The following is a 22,290-nucleotide window of genomic DNA, read 5'->3' as shown; positions in this document are numbered from 1 at the left end:
AAGCCTGGGTCCGTACCAAGCATCCCTGCCGCATCAGCCACAAACACCGAACAAGTAAGTGTATAACTGTTAAGTCGTTTTGACGTGTTTTAAAATCGGTGCGTTAGCCTAGCAATGGCTACATTAGCTGTGCAGCTAACCGCTTCCTGCAGTTAGCCAGGTAATCTGCGCTACAAAACCAAAGAGCATGCAGCATGCTCTGTTAAACTGAGTTTAGTCTGGAAATTGACTGTAACTTATGAGCTTATGTTTGACTATTGCTCCGCAATGCATGTCTTCTGTTGGATAAGCGATATGTTGCTGTAGTTGCTGCTTCTATCCTCTTTGGTTATGGAGTGCGTGTTCAAGCCTAGGGTATTATTTATACGTTCGTAAACTACCACTCCGAACACTCTCACTCTCTGTTCTCTGTGTCACGTTGAGCTTACGAAAGGAGTCCGAGGGGTCAAAAGCGAAAGCTTGGACTGTTGCTTGACCTGCCATTGCTACTGTTCACACACAGGTAGCATGCCCGCAGCTTGGTCAAGCCCCTCCCCCTCCCCCCATGGCCCGCCCCCACCCTCTACCCTTCCCCGCCTCCATGCTTCTCATTAGCAAAACGACGCACTGGGAAAAGGGCTGAAATGGGGCTTTCTCCCAGGAGGCTATATCTACTTGCCGAGGGTTCATTTCGAGAAAGGCTGCGGATATAACATCCGGAAGCCTCCACGATCCCGTTTAAAGCATCAACAAACCACCAGGCCATGGGTCCTTTAAAACAACATGTTTATTTTCAGGGAAATACAATGCAGGGGTTCTCCAAGAGGAGCGAGGAAAACTGCGCATGGCTCTGTCTCTCTGTCTCCCGGTCACACCTCCACCTCCAACACACCCTGTCTGGAGCGTTTCTCAACTTTTATTCCTGGAGGTGCTCAGTGAACGGTTGTTTAGGGAACAACCTGTTTAACAGCGCGCTTGGAAAACTAGGACAAACGCCTGCCAGGTCACCCTGACACTTCAGCTAGCGTTTTAAAAGCACACAAGCTTGGGAATGGATTAACACAATCTATCGCTCCAGATGGCAGCTCGGATCTGTGGCTTACATATTAAACGTTTTCATATAAGCTCCCTCTCTGATTAGCTCTTTTTTCTTCAGTATCGCTGCATTCATTATGAAGGAAAAATCTCCTCCATCTTAAATCAATATGGACCTCAGAGTGAACCATACGCAAGCGCATTGCTGCTTCCCGAGAAGAAAAATCCCCATCAGTATCTCATTAATATGAGAAAAGTTACTTTTCTCTTGTATTGTGATCTTTTTACTAGCAGGAAGTGTCTCATTATTATGGGGAAAACATCTCTTTATTACCAGACATTGCAGTACTACAGGAGAGCATCTCTTTTACAAACTAGCATCTCATTTCTACAAGGAAACTTATCATTATTACAAGAAAACATCTTGTTATTACAAGAAAAGTTCCTTGTTATTATGAGAAAACACCTCGTTACTAAGAGATCACACTATTTTTACAAAACAAGGCTAGTTACTACAAGAAAACATCTTGTTCCTATGATATAACAACTAAATACAAGAAAACATCTTATTTTAACAAAAATGTCTAGATACCATGAGAAAACATTTTTATAAAACAATCTAGTGACTACAAGAATACGTCTCATTATTACGGGAAAACATATCGTTACTATGAGATAACGTCTTATTTTTACTCAAAAAATCTAGTTACTACAAGGAAATATCTAGTTATGATGAGATAACATCTTATTTTTACAAAAAAAGGCTAGTTAATACAAGAAAACATTTTGTTACTATGATATAATGTTGTTACTATGAGATAACAACTCTAATAGAAGAAAACCTCTTATTTTTACAAAAAAGTCAAAATACTATGAGAAAACATCTCATTATTATGATAAAATATCTTGTTACTATGAGATAACAACTCCTTAATACAAGAAAACATCTCATTATTTTGAGAAAACACCTCGTTTCTACGAGAAACCATCATGTTACTATGAGATAACTACTTAATACAAGAAAACATTTTATTTTTACAAAAAAGTTTAGATACTACAAGAAAACATCTCTTTATTCTGAGAAAATATCTCGTTACTATGAGATAACATCTTATTTTTACAAAAAAAAAGTCTAGTTACTACAAGAAAACATCTCATTGTTATGAGAGAGAAAGTATCTTGTTACTATGAGATTACTTAATACAAGAAAATATTTTATTTTTTACAAAAAAAGTTGTTACTACAAGAAAATGTCTCATTGTTATGAGAAAATAAATTATGAGATAACATCTTATTTTTACAAAAAAAGTCAAGTTACGACAAGAAAACTTCTCATTGTTATGAGAAACCATCTTGTTACTATGAGATAAATACTTAATACATGAAAAAAGAAGTCTAGTTACTACAAGAAAACATCTCATTGTTGTGAGAAAATATCTTGTTTCTATGAGAAAACATCTCGTTATGATGAGATAGCATCTTTTAACTATAAAATAACATCTTAATACAGTGCTCAGCGTAAATGAGTCCACCCCCTTTGAAAAGTAACATTTTAACCAATATCTCAATGAACACAAACAATTTCCAAAATGTTGACAAGACAAAGTTTAATATAACATCTGTTTAACTCATAACGTGAAAGTAAGGTTAATAATATAACTTAGATTACACATTTTTCAGTTTTACTCAAATTAGGGTGGTGCAAAAATGAGTACACCCCACAACAAAAACTACTACATCTAGTACTTTGTATGGCCTCCATGATTTTTAATGACAGCACCAAGTCTTCTAGGCATGGAATGAACAAGTTGGCGACATTTTGCAACATCAATCTTTTTCCATTCTTCAACAACGACCTCTTTTAGTGACTGGATGCTGGATGGAGAGTGATGCTCAACTTGTCTCTTCAGAATTCCCCAAAGAAAATAATTTCTTTACACCACAAAGGTGAAGGCTACAAGAAGATCAGCAAAGCTTTACTTATCAGTCAGAATACTGTAGCAAAAGTGGTACAAAAATTTAAGAAAGATGGGACTGCAACCATCTCACAGAGACGTCCAGGTCGTCCACGGAAGTTAACACCTCGACAGGAGCGTCTTCTGATGAGAAGGGTTGAAGAAAATCGGCATGCAAGTTCACTGCAGTTATCTAAAGAAGTAGAAAGCCAAACTGGGGTGACTATTTCCCGTGACACAATACGGCGTACACTGCAGAGGAATGGCATGCATGGATGCCGTCCATGAAAGAAGCCTCTCCTAAAACTCAGGCACAAAAAAGCCCGCCTAGATTTTGCCAGGGCCCATGCTGACAAAGATGAAGACTACTGGGACTCTATACTCTGGAGTGATGACACCAAGATACAGTGGTGCTTGAAAGTTTATGAACCCTTTAGAATTTTCTATATTTCTGCATAAATATGACCTAAAACATCATCAGATTTTCACACAAGTCCTAAAAGTAGATAAAGAGAACCCAGTTAAACAAATGAGACAAAAATATTATACTTGGTCATTTATTTATTGAGGAAAATGATCCAATATTACATATCTGTGAGTGGCAAAAGTATGTGAACCTCTAGGATTAGCAGTAAATTTAAAGGTGAAATTAGAATCAGGTGTTTTCAATCAATGGGATGACAATCAGGTGTGAGTGGGCACCCTGTTTTATTTAAAGAACAGGGATCTATCAAAGTCTGATCTTCACAACACATGTTTGTGGAACTGTATCATGGCACGAACAAAGGAGATTTCTGAGGACCTCAGAAAAAGCGTTGTTTATGCACATCAGGCTGGAAAAGGTTACAGAACCATCTCTAAAGAGTTTGGACTCCACCAATCCACAGTCAGACAGATTGTGTACAAATGGAGGAAATACAAGACCATTGTTACCCTCCCCAGGAGTGGTCGACCAGCAAAGATCACTCCAAGAGCAAGGTGTGTAATAGTCATCGAGGTCACAAAAGACCCCAAGGTAACTTCTAAGCAACTGAAGGCCTCTCTCACATTGGCTAATGTTAAGGTTCATGAGTCCACCATCAGGAGAACACTGAACAACAATGGTGTGCATGGCAGGGTTGCAAGGGTAAAGCCACTGCTCTCCAAAAAGAACATTGCTGCTCATCTGCAGTTTGCAAAAGATCACGTGGACAAGCCAGAAGGTTATTGGAAAAATGTTTTGTGGACGGATGAGACCAAAATAGAACTTTTTGGTTTAAATGAGAAGCGTTATGTTTGGAGAAAGGAAAGCACTGCATTCCAGCATCAGAACCTTATCCCATCTGTGAAACATGGTGGTGTCAGTATCATGGTTTGGGCCTGTTTTACTGCATCTGGGCCAGGACGGCTTGCCATCATTGATGGAACAATGAATTCTGAATTATACCAGCGAATTCTAAAGGAAAATGTCATGACATCTGTCCATGAACTGAATCTCAAGAGAAGGTGGATCATGCAGCAAGACAGCAACCCTAAGCACACAAGTCGTTCTACCAAAGAATGGTTAAAGAGGGATAAAGTTAATGTTTTGGAATGGCCAAGTCAAAGTCCTGACCTTAATCCAATGGAAATGTTGTGGAAGGACCTGAAGCAAGCAGTTCATGTGAGGAAACCCACCAACATCCCAGAGTTGAAGCTGTTCTGTACAGAGGAACGGGCTAAAATTCCTCCAAGCCGGTGTGCAGGACTGATCAACAGTTACTGCAAACGTTTAGTTGCAGTTATTGCTGCACAAGGGGGTCACACCAGATACTGAAAGCAAAGGTTCACATACTTTTGCCACTCACAGATGTGTAATATTGGATCATTTTCCTCAATAAATAAATGACCAAGTATAATATTTTTGTCTCATTTGTTTAACTGGGTTCTCTTTATCAACTTTAAGGACTTGTGTGAAAATCTGATGATGTTTTAGGTCATATTTATGCAGAAATATAGAAAATTCTAAAGGGTTCACAAACTTTCAAGCACCACTGTACATGTTTTTGGAACTGATGGCTTCAAAACTGTATGGCGTCGCAAAGGTGAGGAATACAAAGAAAAATGCCTGGTGCCTACAGTGAAACATGGTGGTGGCAGTGTCCTTATGTGGGGCTGCATGAGTGCTGCTGGTGTCGGGGAGCTGCATTTCACTGATGGCATCATGAATTCACAGATGTATTGCTCTATACTGAAAGTCAAGTCAACTTTATTGTCAAATATGCTATACATGCTCGACATACAGCACAGATGAAATATCAGTCCTCTCTGACCCACGGTGCAAACAGGCAATGCAATAAATAAAAAAAAATAGAATAATTGAAAAAAACAAACAATATAAACACTCTAGATAGGAACTAGACATAGACTAAACACTCAAACAATATAAACAGTATAAATAAACAGTATAAACACTAGATTAGAACAAGACATAGACTAAACACTCAAACAAAAAGAGAAGATGCTACCATCACTCCGTGCCCTTGGTCAGTGAGCACTTTTCCAACATGACTAAACACACATCTAAGGCCACTGTTGGATTTCTGAAGAGGAACAGGGTGAAAGTGATTCAGTGGCCAAGTACGTCTCCTGATCTGAACCCAATCGAACACCTATGGGGAATTCTGAAGAGACAAGTTGAGCATCACTCTCCATCCAGCATCCAGTCACTAAAAGAGGTCGTTGTTGAAGAATGGAAAAAGATTGATGTTGCAAAATGTCGCCAACTTGTTCATTCCATGCCTAGAAGACTTGGTGCTGTCATTAAAAATCATGGAGGCCATACAAAGTACTAGATGTAGTAGTTTTTGTTGTGGGGTGTACTCATTTTTGCACCACCCTAATTTGAGTAAAACTGAAAAATGTGTAATCTAAGTTATATTATTAACCTTACTTTCACGTTATAAGTTAAACAGATGTTATATTAAACTTTGTCTTGTCAACATTTTGGAAATTGTTTGTGTTCATTGAGATATTGTTTAAAATGCTACTTTTCAAAGGGGGTGTACTCATTTACGCTCAGCACTGTACAAGAAAACATTTTATTTTACAATAAAGTCTAGTGACTACAAGAAAACATTTCATTATTATTATGAGAAAATATCTTGTTACTATGAGATAACTCCTTAATACAAGAAAACATCTTATTTTTGCAAAAACGGTCTAGTGACTACAAGAAAACATCTCATTATTATTACCAGAAAACGTCTTGTTACTGTGAGATTTATTTATTTATTTTATTTGGATCCCCATTAGCTGATGCCGAAGACATCAGCTACTCTTCCTGGGGTCCACACACAACATACAGTGGTGCTTGAAAGTTTGTGAACCCTTTAGAATTTTCTATATTTCTGCATAAATATGACCTAAAACATCATCAGATTTTCACACAAGTCCTAAAAGTAGATAAAGAGAACCCAGTTAAACAAATGAGACAAAAATATTATACTTGGTCATTTATTTATTGAGGAAAATGATCCAATATTACATATCTGTGAGTGACAAAAGTATGTGAACCTCTAGGATTAGCAGTTAATTTGAAGGTGAAATTAGAGTCAGGTGTTTTCAATCAATGGGATGACAATCAGGTGTGAGTGAGCACCCTGTTTTATTTAAAGAACAGGGATCTATCAAAGTCTGATCTTCACAACACATGTTTGTGGAAGTGTATCATGGCCCGACCAAAGGAGATTTCTGAGGACCTCAGAAAAAGCGTTGTTGATGCTCATCAGGCTGGAAAAGGTTACAAAACCATCTCAAAAGAGTTTGGACTCCACCAATCCACAGTCAGACAGATTGTGTACAAATGGAGGAAACTGAAGACCATTGTTACCCTCCCCAGGAGTCGTCGACCAACAAAGATCACTCCAAGAGCAAGGCGTGTAATACTCGGCGAGGTCACAAAGGAACCCAGGGTAACTTCTAAGCAACTGAAGGCCTCTCTCACATTGGCTAATGTTAATGTTCATGAGTCCACCATCAGGAGAACACTGAACAACAATGGTGTGCATGGCAGGGTTGCAAGGAGAAAGCTTCTGCTCTCCAAAAAGAACATTGCTGCTCGTCTGCAGTTTGCTAAAGATCACGTGGACAAGCCAGAAGGCTATTGGAAAAATGTTTTGTGGACGGATGAGACCAAAATAGAACTTTTTGGTTGAAATGAGAAGCGTTATGTTTGGAGAAAGGAAAACACTGCATTCCAGCATAAGAACCTTATCCCATCTGTGAAACATGGTGGTGGCAGTATCATGGTTTGGGACTGTTTTGTTGCATCTGGGCCAGGATGGCTTGCCATCATTGATGGAACAATGAATTCTGAATTATACAAACAAATTCTAAAGGAAAATGTCAGGACATCTGCCCGTGAACTGAATCTCAAGAGAAGGTGGGTCATGCAGCAAGACAACGACCCTTAGCACACAAGTCGTTCTACCAAAGAATGATTAAAGAAGAATAAAGTTAATGTTTTGGAATGGCCAAGTCAAAGTCCTGACCTTAATCCAATTGAAATGTTGTGGAAGGACCTGAAGCGAGCAGTTCATGTGAGGAAACCCACCAACATCCCAGAGTTGAAGCTGTTCTGTATGGAGGAATGGGCTAAAATTCCTCCAAGCCGGTGTGCAGGACTGATCAACGGTTACCGGAAACGTTTAGTTGCAGTTATTGCTGCACAAGGGGGTCACACCAGATACTGAAAGCAAAGGTTCACATACTTTTGCCACTCGTAGATATGTAATATTGGATCCTTTTCATAAATAAATAAATGACCAAGTATAATATTTTTGTCTCATTTGTTTAACTGGGTTCTCTTTATCTACTTTTAAGACTTGTGTGAAAATCTGATGATGTTTTAGGTCATATTTATGCAGAAATATAGAAAGGGTTCACAAACTTTCAAGCACCACTGTATAACACACAAGAAATCAACATGCAAGGCAACAGATTAAAAAAAAAATCTACAGATTTTTTAGAATAAGATAACATTTTTGTAAAAAAGTCTCGTTCATACAAGAAAACATCTCATTACGAGAAAATATCGTTACTACGTGATAACATCTCCTTTGTACAAGAAAACATCTTATTTTTACAAAAAAATCTAGATACTACAAGAAAACGTCTCATTATTATGAGAATATACCTTCTTACGATGAGAAGATTTTATTTTTACAAAACAAGTAGTTAATACAAGAAAACTTCTCGTAACATCTTGTTCCTACAAAAAAAATCATCTTGTTAATCCGAGAAAAGAGTCGTATTTGATGTTTTCTTGTAATAACAGGACATTTCTTGTAGTAAAGAGATCGTTTCTCATAACAACAAAATTTCTCGTACTTACGAGATGTTTTCTTATAATCGGATGTTTTCTTATAGCAATTAGATGTTTGTCTCGTAATAACAGATACTTTTCCTAAGATTCTAAGGGACTTTTTTTTCTTTCAGACCAGTAAAGTGTTCCTGTAGAATGGAAATTCAAATCAGTTTTGTCGATGTTTCATAATGTGTCTTCCTCCTGCGCATGCTGTAGGTACCACGATAACCAGGATGTAACCAGCAACTTCCTAGGAGCCATGTGGTTGATCTCAATCACTTTTCTAACCATCGGATACGGGGACATGGTCCCTAACACGTACTGTGGCAAAGGGGTCTGTCTCCTGACCGGGATTATGGTGAGTCTGCTGCTCACACTTCAATGTACTTTTTTTTTGTCCAATCATGTTCCTTTGGAATCCTAAAAGCAGGGGCTGTGCTTCTGTAAAGGAGTGTAGCTTACGGATAAGTGCTTAGTGTTATAAAATACACTCACCGGCCACTTTAATAGGAACTTATTTTTGATTCTAAGATCCCTGTTCTTTGCAGGAGTGGAACCCAGTGTGTTCTTCTGCTGTTGCTGAGATGCTTTTCTGCTCACCACGGCTGTAAAGAGTGATTATACGAGTTACTATATCCTTCCTGGCAGCCTGAACTGCCCAATCTGTCCATTTTCCTTTGACCTCTGTTATCAACAAGGCGTCTGTTTCCACCCAGAGAACTGTCCCTCACTCAATCGATGTTTTTTTTTGTTTTTTGCACCATTCTGTGTAAACTCTAGAGACTGTTGTGCGTGAAAACCCCAGGAGATCAGATCAGCAGTTTCTGAAATACTCAAACCACCAGTCCATCTGGCTCAAACCAACACCCATGCCACAGTGAAAGAAAATCACACAAAAATTGAGATCACAATTTCTCTCATTCTGATGTTTGAACATTAACTGAAGCTCTTGATTTGTATCTGCATGATTTGATGCTGTCAAGGGATCGGCTGATTAGTGAACTTGCACAAAACAGCCGTCGGTGTATGGATGGATGTTCCTAATAAAGTGGCCAGTGAGTGTACAGTGGAAGTAAAGACGCTGTTAATTATTTCGCTGTAGGAAATCAAACCCTAGGCATTACTTAATGTTTATTTTTCTCTCCCAGGGTGCCGGATGCACCGCTTTGGTGGTGGCCGTGGTCGCAAAAAAACTGGAATTAACCAAAGCCGAAAAACATGTACATAACTTTATGATGGACACGCAGCTGACAAAAAGAGTGAGTAACTTCAATTCAGTTCAGCTTGGTTTGTATCAACATCGTCCCAAAGCATCTTTACAGAAATCCAGATGTCCGACACACTTGGAAAATCCTCATTTAGAACATTTACATGTCCAGAGAAACCAAACACTTTCGAGTGCTAAAAGGAAGCTAGACATCAACGTAGGACGCAATTTGAACCCTTTTGTTCACAGTGTCCACACTTATTATATGGACTATCAATTTAAGCCTCCTTTTTATATTTTAGGAAAATAACATATACAGTACTGCGCAGAAGTCTTAGACAACCTACGGTACTTCTTTTTCATACAAACTTTGTTGTAGATTTCTATTTTATAATCGACTTCTACATTATCGAGTCAAAACATTACAAAAACGTTTTAGAGTTCCAAACTTTCGGGGGGGTTTTCCAGCACAAAATTAAATGTCACAGAAAAAAAATGTTAATCTCTGAGAAGCGTATTCCATAAGAGAGCACTTTTCAGATTCTCATCTCATCTCATCATCTCTAGCCGCTTTATCCTGTTCTACAGGGTCGCAGGCAAGCCGGAGCCTATCCCAGCTGACTACGGGCGAAAGGCAGGGTACACCCTGGACAAGTCGCCAGGTCATCACAGGGCTGACACTTATGGCCCTTTTCCACTACCCTTTTTCAGCTCACTTCAGCTCGCTTCAGCTCACTTCAGCCCGACACGGCTCGCGTTTCGTTTACCAAAAACCAGCACGACTCAGCTCGTTTCAGCCCTGCTTAGCCCCTAAAACTCGCACCGTTTTGGAGTGGGGCTGAAGCGAGCCAAGCCGTGCCGAGTGAGGCTGGGGGTGTGAGCAGACACTCCCCTGTGCACTGATTGGTGAGGAGGAGTGTCCTCACATGCCCACACACTCCCCGCCAGCACGCTGGGATCTGTAAACACCGTAAACCCGGAAGAAGAAGAATTACGAATTACGAGAATTTCTGAAGCCTTATGCGCCTCGCCTCATCTATACGCTCTTGCCAGTATCTGTCCGCGTTGTCGGTGACAACAAGCCACAGCACCAAGACCAGCAACACTAACGACTCCATGTCCTCCATGTTTATTGTTTACTATTCGGGTCGTGAGACTACCGCTTAAAAGCTCACTGATGTCACCGTTTGCGCTGCTTAACGACATCACCTGACGTCCACCCACTTTCGCTAACTCCACCCAATGTGTCCACCCACTTCCAGCCAGCACGGTTCAGCGCGGTTGTAGTCGAAATGCAACTCCAACAGCCCCGCTCAGCCCGACTCAGCACGGCACGGCTCAGCCCGACTCAGCCGCGTTTGTAGTGGAAAAGCGGCAATAGACACAGACAACCAATCACACTCACATTCACACCTACGGTCAATTTAGAGTCACCAGTTAACCTAACCTGCATGTCTTTGGACTGTGGGGGAAACCGGAGCACCCGGAGAACATGCAAACTCCGCACAGAAAGGCCCTCACCGGCCACGGGGCTCGAACCCGGACCTTCTTGCTGTGAGGCGACAGCGCTAACCACTACACCTCCGTGCCGCCCCCACTTTTCAGATTAAAAAAGAAAACATAATGAAGGCTACTGAGTGTGATAGTCAAAGTGTCCAGAAGAACTGTGGCTGGTTCTGGAAGATGCTCAGTAAAACCTACAGCTCATTTCCGCATAAAACTGCACTCACTGGGGGCGTCGTGGCTCAGGTGGATAAGGCGCCATACCATAAATCCGGGGACCCGGGTTCGATTCCGACCTGAGGTCATTTCCCGATCCCTCCCCGTCTCTCTCTCCTGCTCATTTCCTGTCTCTACACTGTCCTATCCAATAAAGATGAAAAAAGCCCAAAAAATATCTTAAAAACTGGACCTGAGACTACTTTTTTTTTAAAGCAAAGGGTCGTCTCACACCAAATACTGACTTTGTTTCATTTATTATGGCTTACTGATTACTGTTTATAGTATTTTTTTTAATGTTGAAACATTTAATTTCGTTATTGTTAAAGCCATTTTTAGTCAACAGCCTTTCTTTAAATGTGCCTAAGACTTTTGTACCGTACTGTAGATAAGCTCCAAATCACTTGAGAGCATTACTGTAAGGTTATGTAAATTGTGGCTCTCTAGGCTGTTTGTCATTCTTAAACTTGACTCGCTTTCAATAATTAATAAATAAATAAATGAATGAATATATGAATGATTTTTTTGTGCCAGACTCTACTGAAAGCCTTCAATTAAAAAAAATAAAAAATAAAATAAAATAAAATAAAGTTAAATCATAAAGGTTTTTTTTTTTTTGCATATTCAGTATAATATAACAGTCCTAAATAGCACCAAAATATTCAGAAATGATATTTCATCACTACATATTGACTTGAACATTAAAATTTGGACATTGGAAGATGATTTTTAAAAATTCTTCTTCTTCTTCTTCTTCTTCCTCTTCTTCTTCTTGTTCTTATAATTTATTTTATACTCATGGACAATCCATTTACTTTTAAGTAATTATTTGCCGTCAAAATTCATATATCATGCAACTTGAAGTAAAAAATCTAAAGAATTTGAATATGCATATAAATAATTTTCGCTTGAAAGCGTTAAAGTGAAAATCAGTAAAAAAATTAAACTTGCAGGATTTCCTGTTTGTCCATATATAATGGTGAGTTCTACACCAGAGCTATGAGGCTCATGTAGCTAACAAGTCATGAAAGTGTGTCTCACCCAGAAACCACAGTTTGTGCAGTGTGTGTAACCATGTATTCCCTCAACCTCAGGTGAAGAACACTGCTGCAAACGTTCTCAGGGAGACCTGGCTCATCTACAAGAACACCAAGCTGGTGAGGAAGATGGACCATGCCAGAGTCAGGAAGCACCAGAGGAAATTCCTCCAAGCCATTCACCAGTACGTACTGTCCGTGTTGCAGTGTTTCACATGTCGCTCGTGTGCAGTTGCGTCTTCTCTGTGACGGAACTCCGTTCTGAGCTCTGAATTGTTTGACACCTGTAGCGCAGGGTATCAGCCATGGTGCATCAGCTGACGCGTTGTTTCTAAAGGACAGCTTTATTTCAGTTGGTGTCCGGACAGGACAGTGGCGAGCAGTTCTGCGCTGGGGAGGTATTTTATCGACGCGGTTGTTTTCTCTGCTCTGGCACACTCATCACGTATTTCTAAGGGGCTTCATGAGCTGAATGATTGAAGTGTTGGGTCTGAAACTTTATCAGCATTCTGGAGAACACTGTCCTGACTCACAGTACCGAGATTTGAATCCCAGCTCAACTCAGACGGGCGCCAACTGGAGATTAAAAAGTCCAACAGTTCTGATGATGTGTAATGATGGAGTGATAGCTGTCGTCAGATCAAAAGTAAGAACAAAATTAAAAACATAGAATCATCATTGAGACCATTTCCACACACTGGACTTTGGATTGCACTGAATTATAGCTGCACACCCAAATTGAGCTGATTTACTTCTTTTAAAATCTATTTTTTCTCTATATATGGGCAATTCATCAGCAGAGAGGCCAAAATTATGAAATTATTAAGATGAACTTGTCAGCTCAGTGATATTGCTAAAGTATGGAATCCAAGGCAAAATGTACTGAAAGCCATATTTAAAAATCATCACCCCGGTTATAGCGACGTCGCTTCAGAGAAATCTTGGTTTGAATTGTAAGAAATGAAAGCTCAGTTTTTTCTGACGTAATTCCGTTACTGACTTTTCTTTCCTCATAAAAGATTTTGTGTTCAGAGTTAAACGTAGCCAATTTTTCTTTGGTTTTTTTAGGGTCAAAAGATCCCCCATACAGTGTGAAATTTTTATTTAATACCTTGGGGCGGCACGGTGGTGTAGTGGTTAGCGCTGTCGCCTCACAGCAAGAAGGTCCTGGGTTCGAGCCCCGGGGCCGGCGAGGGCCTTTCTGTGTGGAGTTTGCATGTTCTCCCCGTGTCCGCGTGGGTTTCCTCCGGGTGCTCCGGTTTCCCCCACAGTCCAAAGACATGCAGGTTAGGTTAACTGGTGACTCTAAATTGAGCGTAGGTGTGAATGTGAGTGTGAATGGTTGTCTGTGTCTATGTGTCAGCCCTGTGATGACCTGGCGACTTGTCCAGGGTGTACCCCGCCTTTCGCCCGTAGTCAGCTGGGATAGGCTCCAGCTTGCCTGCGACCCTGTAGAACAGGATAAAGCGGCTACAGATAATGAGATGAGATGAGACCATTACCTTGAGTACTGCAACTAAAAAAGTTACCACATTTTGCTGTGAATATAATTCCGGTACTATTCTATAACTTGGATCATCCTGATGACAACACCAGCGACTCCAGCATACTAGGTTGAAATTGTGGTCTATTCCCATGGTTTAACACCAATAAGGTAATAAAAGTAGTGGTGAAATGCACAACAAAGTCTGTTTAAGGTATGAGAAAACTTCAAAACTCATTCATCTTCAGTCGACACTTTATCCTGGTCAAGGTGGAGTCACATTCAGAGGAATACTGCATGGTAGATCCAAGGGAGGTGGGCAGAAACCAGAGGACTTTGGAAGAAACTCAGTAACCCGAGCTCAGGATCGCACCAGGGACCCTGGAGGTGTGACGCGATAACGCTCACCACCGTACCGTTCCCTCCAAGAAACCGAATCCCCAGCCCAATCAGGACCCGACTAGTTCCGCCCACTCGCTCTATCTGGTGTGTTAATGCTGAGAAAACACATTGACCAAAATTCAGAGTAAACTTCAGTGTTAAAGTTTTTTACATCTCAGTCTTCCACAGTGTTACCACTGAGCACGCGCTTCCCACAGGGCTGTCTGGACTAAAAAGTCTTTTTAGTGGAAAATGCCCATTGGCTATGTGATATGCTCTATTTCTACTCTTAATTTGTGCTCAGGAATCTCAGTGGGAGCCTGAAAGTGACTTCAAATGTGTATCTCCTGCATTAGTCCCACTGTTTAGCATCAACACACACTTTGCTTGACATTTATAGGACATCTAAAAGCAGCAGCACACCCTGTAAATGTCACTCCTGGCAACTTGGCAGATCAGGGATATTAGAAACGGAAATGTGTGTGTGTGTGTGTGTGTGTGTGTGTGTGTGTGTGTGTGTGTGTGTGTGTGTGTGTTTATATACTACTGAGGACCAAATGTCCCTACAAGGATAGTAAAATCTGACAATTTCGACCTTGTGGGGACATTTGGACGGTCCCCACAAGGAAATGGCTGTTGTGTTTTTTCAATATAAATAAATAAATAAAAGAGCCAAAAAGTTTCCTTTTCATTACGGAGGTTAAGGTTTAGGTGCAGGCACAGCATTAATTAATTCGGATGGTCCCCACAAGGAAATTGCTGTTGGTGCAATTTTTAAACAAACAAACAAACAAATAAGAGCCCAAAAGTTTCCTTTTCATTACAGAGGTTAAGTTTAGGGTTAGGTTTAGGTGCAGCACAGCATTAATTAACTGCGATAATAATTATGTCAATGGAAGGTCCTCACAAGGATAGTGAGACAAACGTGTGTGTGTGTTTATATACTACTGAGGACCAATTGTCAACACAAGGATAGTAAAATCTGACAATTTCGAATTTGTGGGGACATTTGGATGGTCCCCACAAGGAAATTGCTATTGTTGAAATTTTTAAACAAACAAACAAACAAACAAACAAGAGCCCAAAAGTTTCCTTTTCATTACAGAGGTTAAGGTTAGGGTTAGGTTTAGGTGCAGCACAGCATTAATTAACTGCAATAATAATTATGTCAATGGAAGGTCCTCACAAGGATAGCGAGACAAACATGTGTGTGTGTGTGTGTGTGTGTGTGTGTGTGTGTGTGTGTTTTTATATACTACTGAGGACCAATTGTCAACACAAGGATAATAAAATCTGACAATTTTGACTTTGTGGGGACATTCGGATGGTCCCCACAAGGAAATTGCTGTTGTTGCGGTTTTTAAAATAAATAAATAAATGAGCCCAAAAGTTTCCTTTTCATTACAGAGGTTAGAGTTAGGTTTAGGGTTAGGTGCAGCACAGCATTAATTAACTGCAATAATAATTATGTCAATGGAAGGTCCTCACAAGGATAGCGAGACAAACGTGTGTGTGTGTGTGTGTGTGTGTGTGTGTGTGTGTGTGTGTGTTTTTAGGAACAGAACTGAAACAGTAATAATTCTCTGTGACGTTCTCTTTTAAATCTTAATAAGGAAGCAGTTAGTCAGACTGACAAGCATTCGAAATGAAAATGAAGTTGGATCTGGAATAGGGAACATTTTTTGAGAAGGTTCCGTACGTCCTGAGGCTCGTCCCGTCCTCTCTTTCTCCTTTCTGTTCATAAGAGACCGTTTTCACCTTCTTTGATATACACACTAACACCTTTTCTCTGCTTTTTTTCTTTTTAAATCTCTTGCCTTCTGTTTATCTGCCATGCCATGCCCCACTGGCTTTATGTTGAACCTGATATTATCACCAAAGGAAACACCAGGATTGTAAATGATTTGCATTTGAAGTTTACCGTGTCTCTTCTGATCCTCATGATGCACGTTTAAATCCACTGCGCAGCTTTATCTTCTTGGCAATATCATACACATTTTAACAGTATGGTAAAATGAAACAAATATCATCTCATGATGGGTAAAGTCATTTTCGCAGTACGTTATGCGGTGTATTCGTGGCGGTCTGGGAAAGCCCTTCATAAGGTGAAATTATTTAACGAGGAGAAAATTGCATTTAATGACTGAAAGACACCGACATATTGATTGTCTGTCTAAAAGCAACTGAGTTTAACTGGAAGTTAATTTCACATAGTAAATTTAATAAAAGAGCGGCGGGACAGCGGATAGTATTGCCGTATCACAGCTTCAGGTTCAATCCTGAGCTCGAGTTACTTTCTGTGTAGGGCATCCACATGTTCTCCTCATATCCACATGGGTTTCTTTAATGTTCTCCAGGTTCCTCCTACCCACCTCCAAAAACTAGGGGTCCCATCCAGGGTGTATTCCCATCCTTCATCCAGTGTCCCGAGGACAGGCTGAGGCTTGGGATTGGGATTTATCAGTTACTAAAGGTGAATGGATATAAAAATAATAAACATATCAATAATAAATAATAAATATGACCATGAAGACTTTATTCATAGCATCCAAGCATTTATTAAATTACTTTCTTATCTACCATGATCTTTATAACCTAGGCAAGAAAATAAATGTAACATCAATATAAAACTAGATAGAGACTGGGACTAAAGTCACAGTAATTTGCACTAGCTGACCTTTGTCAGTTGAAGGTCAAGGAAAAGTTGTGCCCTGCCGCCCTGAGCAAAATTTAAAAAACTGATTGAAAATATCATGAAAATGGAAAGTGATGGAAAAAATGCCCATGGAAGCCCATGGATCATTCCGGATCAGGGATCCAGATCAACACCAAAAGTCATAGCAACGTAATTTAGCCCAGAGGTATTCTTCATGTGAAATTTGGTGATGATTGGTTGAAAACTGAGGGAGAAATAGTGTCCTAAAAAACATTAGGAGAAGAAGAAGAAAGTAGAAAGATCCTGAGTGAGAGTAACAATTTGCGCTACCGCTGCTAGCACAAATAAAAAATTTAAACATTGTTCTGGTGAAGTGTGTATAAAGTAAGTAGAGACGTCAGTGTGTGTTATCGGAATCCCAATTTTGATCACAACCAGATTTGTCGGCATTTTTGGTTGTTTTCTGGACAGAATTTAGCAGCTGTAAGATCCGAAGGGTTTTGACAGACCGCCATCCATCACGATATATAGCTTTTCTCACAGATTACGAGGCAAGGAAAAATAATTTGGTATAATTTGGTCCAAAGTATAATTAAATGTTCATTCAGCCACTTGTTACTGAGTAACCATAAAAATCACGTGACGTAATTAAAAGGTTCTGACTGCAAAGTTGAATTCTGAGCAAAAATGTTCTATTTCTGTTGGAGTTTCGAGATGTTTCACTGCTGCACACACACACACAGTGCGTTTACATGCACATCCAAATCGAGCTACTGTCAGTAATCGAGCTAAGGGTCCCAGCAGGGGTGCCAGAGAAATCCAATCCTACATGCACACAAGGAAATCGAGTTATTGTGTGAGGTACATTGTGCACCCGAGCCACAGGTGGCGCTACACGCCCCATCGTGTTGGTACACTTCTGGTTGTCGTCATGAAGAAGAGCTATTCAAGAGTATAAACAATGTTCTCCTTGTTCCTCCTGACCTCTTCTGCTGCTCGCTACTACTACTGTTGTCATGCCGACCGAGGCTGTTGTGTTACGAGAAATCCAGTTCGGTTCGATTTCAGCCGAGCTAAGGTGTTTCCATGGCATTTAGAACTTCGATTTCAGTCGAGCTACGGCAGAAATTCGATTTTCTCTATGTGCATGTAAACGCACTGACTGTGTATCCTGTGTGCAAATGTTTTGCCAAGATAAAAAGTGTCCCTTATTTTACGATTCTGGAGATTGCTGAAGCAAGCAAGTAACAATATCACGTGACCACCATGGGGCATGTTTGACCTACTTTTAACCAAAACAAGTCGGCATGGGCAAACATGGCGGACTCGGCTCTCCCACCAGCGGAATAGAAAAGGAAAACCTGCCTAGTGAGTGCAACTGCAAGATAGAGCAAGGTTAGATGACGTGTCATTTTTCTGGACAGATAACTAAAACATTCTAGCTAGCGCTTAGCTATCTCAGCCTTAGAATGCATGCGCTCGACTCCACAGTAGCGAGTATAGAGCTATACACCTAATGTTTAGCTCTTACAGAGAAAGAAACGATAACACAAAAGCAGTAGCAGAGAAAAGATATATTTGTCTTTTGTTTCACAGATCTATTGGCGAACGTCAACCACAAATGACATCCCTGCGACTCAAAACACTCTGAGGTCGATGCAGAGTCACAATGTTTTCCATGCATCGCCATCTTGGTGTGACGCAGTTCCATAGTTATGCTAATTAGTTAAAGCTCCTCATGTAGGGCCATACTGTTTACCTCAAAAGGGAGGAAAACAGGTCAAAATGGAGAAACGCGACCCTCAGGGCTTCAAAATGATCACATCTCGTCCACATGATATTGTTCTTGCAGGACAGAGGAAAATGTCATGCACAATAAAAAAAAAAATTAATTTCAGATGACTTTGCAGTCAGCGCCTTTAAATTAATATCAATACTGTATTTGCATATAAAGTTTAGATTTCTCTTGTGTTCTTTAGTCTCATTTGCAAATTTTGTACTGGATTCAAACCAGCAAACTATTTCTGGGGCCCATAGTTTGTCTCTTTAGCTTTGCACTAGAGCTATGAGGCTAATATTATTACGTGGTTAGGTTAGCACAAATAGCATGCGTAAATAATCGAAATAATCTAAAAGCTTTGTTGAATTGTTCAGTATCTCAAACTGACTTGCTGATGCTTTCAGAACAGTGTTATCTGAAAAAAAAAAACCCTGTTGATCAAGAGCTAAAAACAGTTGTAGCTGTTTCGTATCAGCTCATCTCATTATCTCTAGCCGCTTTATCCTGTCCTACAGGGTTGCGGGCAAGCTGGAGCCTATCCCAGCTGACTACGGGCGAAAGGCGGGGTACACCCTGGACAAGTCGCCAGGTCATCACAGGGCTGACACATAGACACAGACAACCATTCACACTCACATTCACACCTACGCTCAATTTAGAGTCACCAGTTAACCTAACCTGCATGTCTTTGGACTGTGGGGGAAACCGGAGCACCCGGAGGAAACCCACGCAGACACAGGGAGAACATGCAAACTCCGCACAGAAAGGCCCTCGCCGGCCACGGGGCTCGAACCCGGACCTTCTTGCTGTGAGGCGACAGCGCTAACCACTACACCACCGTGCCTCCTTCGTATCAGCTAACTAATTTAATTTGTATAGACTATATATTATCTTTAATATTGTACAGACTTGGACTTTCTAGGTCTGTTAAATTACGTTTTGAGTAGCGATTCATTGATACGGATAGCGGTACTGCGTAACAGTTTGAATTCGTGCTGATTTACTCATACTTGTTAAAAATTCTCCGATACAACGTGATCCTGCATGAGCGGAGTGTACCTTGCTACACTTATGAACAGACAGCACAAAATGACAGCGATCTGGATGGATTTCCTGATTAATGAAGGCAATCAAAGCAAAGCACAGAACAAACTGTGCTCTTTAAGATTATCAAGAGGAGGCAGTTATGAGAGCATCTTCCTGCAATACAAGCAACCTGATAAAACAACTTTATAGCATTTAAACAGGATGTTTAATGGCTGAGAAACTGCTGCACTTCAGTTCTGTGAGCCCTGAGACATGCGTGCTTCATTAATACAAACAAAATAAAAACTAAATAAAGCGTTTCGTGGCGGCACGGTGGTGTAGTGGTTAGCGCTGTCGCCTCACAGCAAGAAGGTCCGGGTTCGAGCCCCGTGGCCGGCGAGGGCCTTTCTGTGCGGAGTTTGCATGTTCTCCCCGTGTCCACGTGGGTTTCCTCCGGGTGCTCCGGTTTCCCCCACAGTCCAAAGACATGCAGGTTAGGTTAACTGGTGACTCTAAATTGACCGTAGGTGTGAATGTGAGTGTGAATGGTTGTCTGTGTGTCAGCCCTGTGATGACCTGGCGACTTGTCCAGGGTGTACCCCGCCTTTCGCCCGTAGTCAGCTGGGATAGGCTCCAGCTTGCCCGCGACCCTGTAGAACAGGATAAAGCGGCTAGAGATAATGAGATGAGATGAAAGCGTTTCGTGCCTTGTTCTGGGAATAAAAAAAAGGTCACGATGCGTCCCTTTAGCATTGTCCCAAATTCTGGACAATGCTAAACTTTTAGCAGTTTTAGCCTCATAGCTCCTGGGGAAAGAGTAAAGAAGTAAATTCCAGACACCAGACATGTTTTAGCTGATGGACTACATTTGGAGTAAGATGAGATTTCTTTTTTTTTTTTCGGATAAACTGTTGCATATTACATGACAGGTTCTGGAGGGATAAACAACTAGACAGCTGACAGTGACTTAGCGTTAGCATTCCATTTTCAACCCTTTCTTTATTTTTATTAGCCACCTTCTATACTGTTCATTTATTATGCGAAGCTGCTGCTGCTATAGTCAATATCATGCAAAGTTATGCTAAATCTGATAGACTGTCTATCTGCTACAGGACAGGTTTAGACCTCATTAGGAAGTCAGTTGTCTTCGGTTAGCAGGAGTTGCTGCAAGGCGGACACATACACGCGTAACAAGATTAATGAGTATGGTTCAATTCTGCCTGGGAAAAAATACATTTCTGTCCTCTTTGAGACATGCTGTGTGTGTTCTTACTAATCAATATGGCTAGCCAGTGTGTATGTATTAGCCTCATGTGCCCTTGGTGCCAAGTAATGGCCTTTGTGTAAAAAAAGAAAAGTTTTTCTTTCCTCAGATGCCATGCTGAGTGTCGATGCTAGCTCCTCATTTGCAATAAATGTAAATTACAGCCTTGCTAATTAGAGGCTATTAGCATTCACCTTGTGCTAGTCATGTTAGCCTTCTTGATTTTATTTATTTAATTCCCATAGGGGTTGTCTGTGTCTATGTGTCAGCCCTGTGATGACCTGGCGACTTGTCCAGGGTGTACCCCGCCTTTCGCCCGTAGTCAGCTGGGATAGGCTCCAGCTTGCCTGCGACCCTGTAGAAGGATAAAGCGGCTAGAGATAATGAGATAATTCCCATAGGCTACATCCCACACACTTACACACAACGGTAGAACTCTATATCTTTTCAGATTAAAGCACAACTTTTCATCCTTGCAATTTCCAGACTTCACTTTTAAACTATGGCTAACTATTTTCATGCGTCAAACTAACACTACGTTCAGACTGCAACCTGAAACGACCCGTATCCGATTTGTTGTGAAATCCGATTTTTTTGTTAGGCCGTTCACATTACCAATTATATGAGACTTGTATGCGATCTCCAATATGAACGGAAAACGACCCAAAAGTGTCCCGCATGCGCAAATTGACACGTAATAAGCACATCTACATAATACGTAAACAAAAAAAAAGCGCACTCTTCAAGTTTAATGATTTCTTTTTTTTTGTTTGTTTGTTTAATTATCTGGTTAGTGTTAAAGTGTGAGGTCTCGTGTGTGTTTTTGTTTCTGAACTGAAATGAAAACGTGTAGCCTGGTAACGAGGGTTGACTCCTAAATGTCTCTCTAATTTCTATATAAGTGCACTACATGTTACTAGGAAGTAATGGATTTTTAAACTATATAGTGCACTCGAGCTTCAGTAGGCAGTCGTTTGGGATACGGCCGCTGTATTACCAAACTCTTAATTCAGGCTTAATAATTTGCACATATTTATTTCGTCATATTAATAAACTTTTTCTACATTTTTATAAATATTTATTTAGATTGTTTATAGCCAGCTGAATTCTGCAACTTCTCTCAGCGCTGGCTCAAGGTGCAGAAACACCAGTGCAGTTTGCTATGGAGATGAGGCGAGACCTGGCGATGTGGTTTTTGTGGCGGCGGCGGAACTCACACAATAATCTGATTAATGTGGGCAGCAGACTAATGAGACCGAAGGTGTCAAATTACTGGAAATTTCCAGAACAATCTTATAATCTTGTAATACAGGATGGTTTAACATCCAGGTCCCTACCAAATCCACCATTAGCTTGATCAATTCTATAAAAGTCTATTTAAATTCTGAAAACTGTACAAATGTTGTTGTTTTCCATCAAAGAGGCGGGATTAGCCAACGCAG

At 40.6% G+C, this 22,290-nt stretch overlaps 1 protein-coding gene across 1 annotated transcript in view; it reads left to right on the top strand.

The window, feature by feature from the left end:
- Positions 1-22,290, top strand: part of kcnn2 (potassium calcium-activated channel subfamily N member 2) — a 97,668-nt gene that overhangs the window by 50,337 nt on the left and 25,041 nt on the right. Inside the window, exons 4-6 of the mRNA XM_060909283.1 lie at positions 8,512-8,653; positions 9,444-9,554; positions 12,316-12,443. Of these exons, the coding sequence (XP_060765266.1) occupies positions 8,512-8,653; positions 9,444-9,554; positions 12,316-12,443 (381 nt within the window). The remainder of the gene's footprint in view (positions 1-8,511; positions 8,654-9,443; positions 9,555-12,315; positions 12,444-22,290) is intronic.

The sequence above is a fragment of the Neoarius graeffei genome, chromosome 25 (assembly GCF_027579695.1).
Source record: "Neoarius graeffei isolate fNeoGra1 chromosome 25, fNeoGra1.pri, whole genome shotgun sequence".
NCBI classification, from domain to species: Eukaryota; Metazoa; Chordata; class Actinopteri; order Siluriformes; family Ariidae; genus Neoarius; species Neoarius graeffei.
Note: the sequence above shows the minus strand (reverse complement) of the source record. Positions and strands in the feature narration are given on the sequence as shown.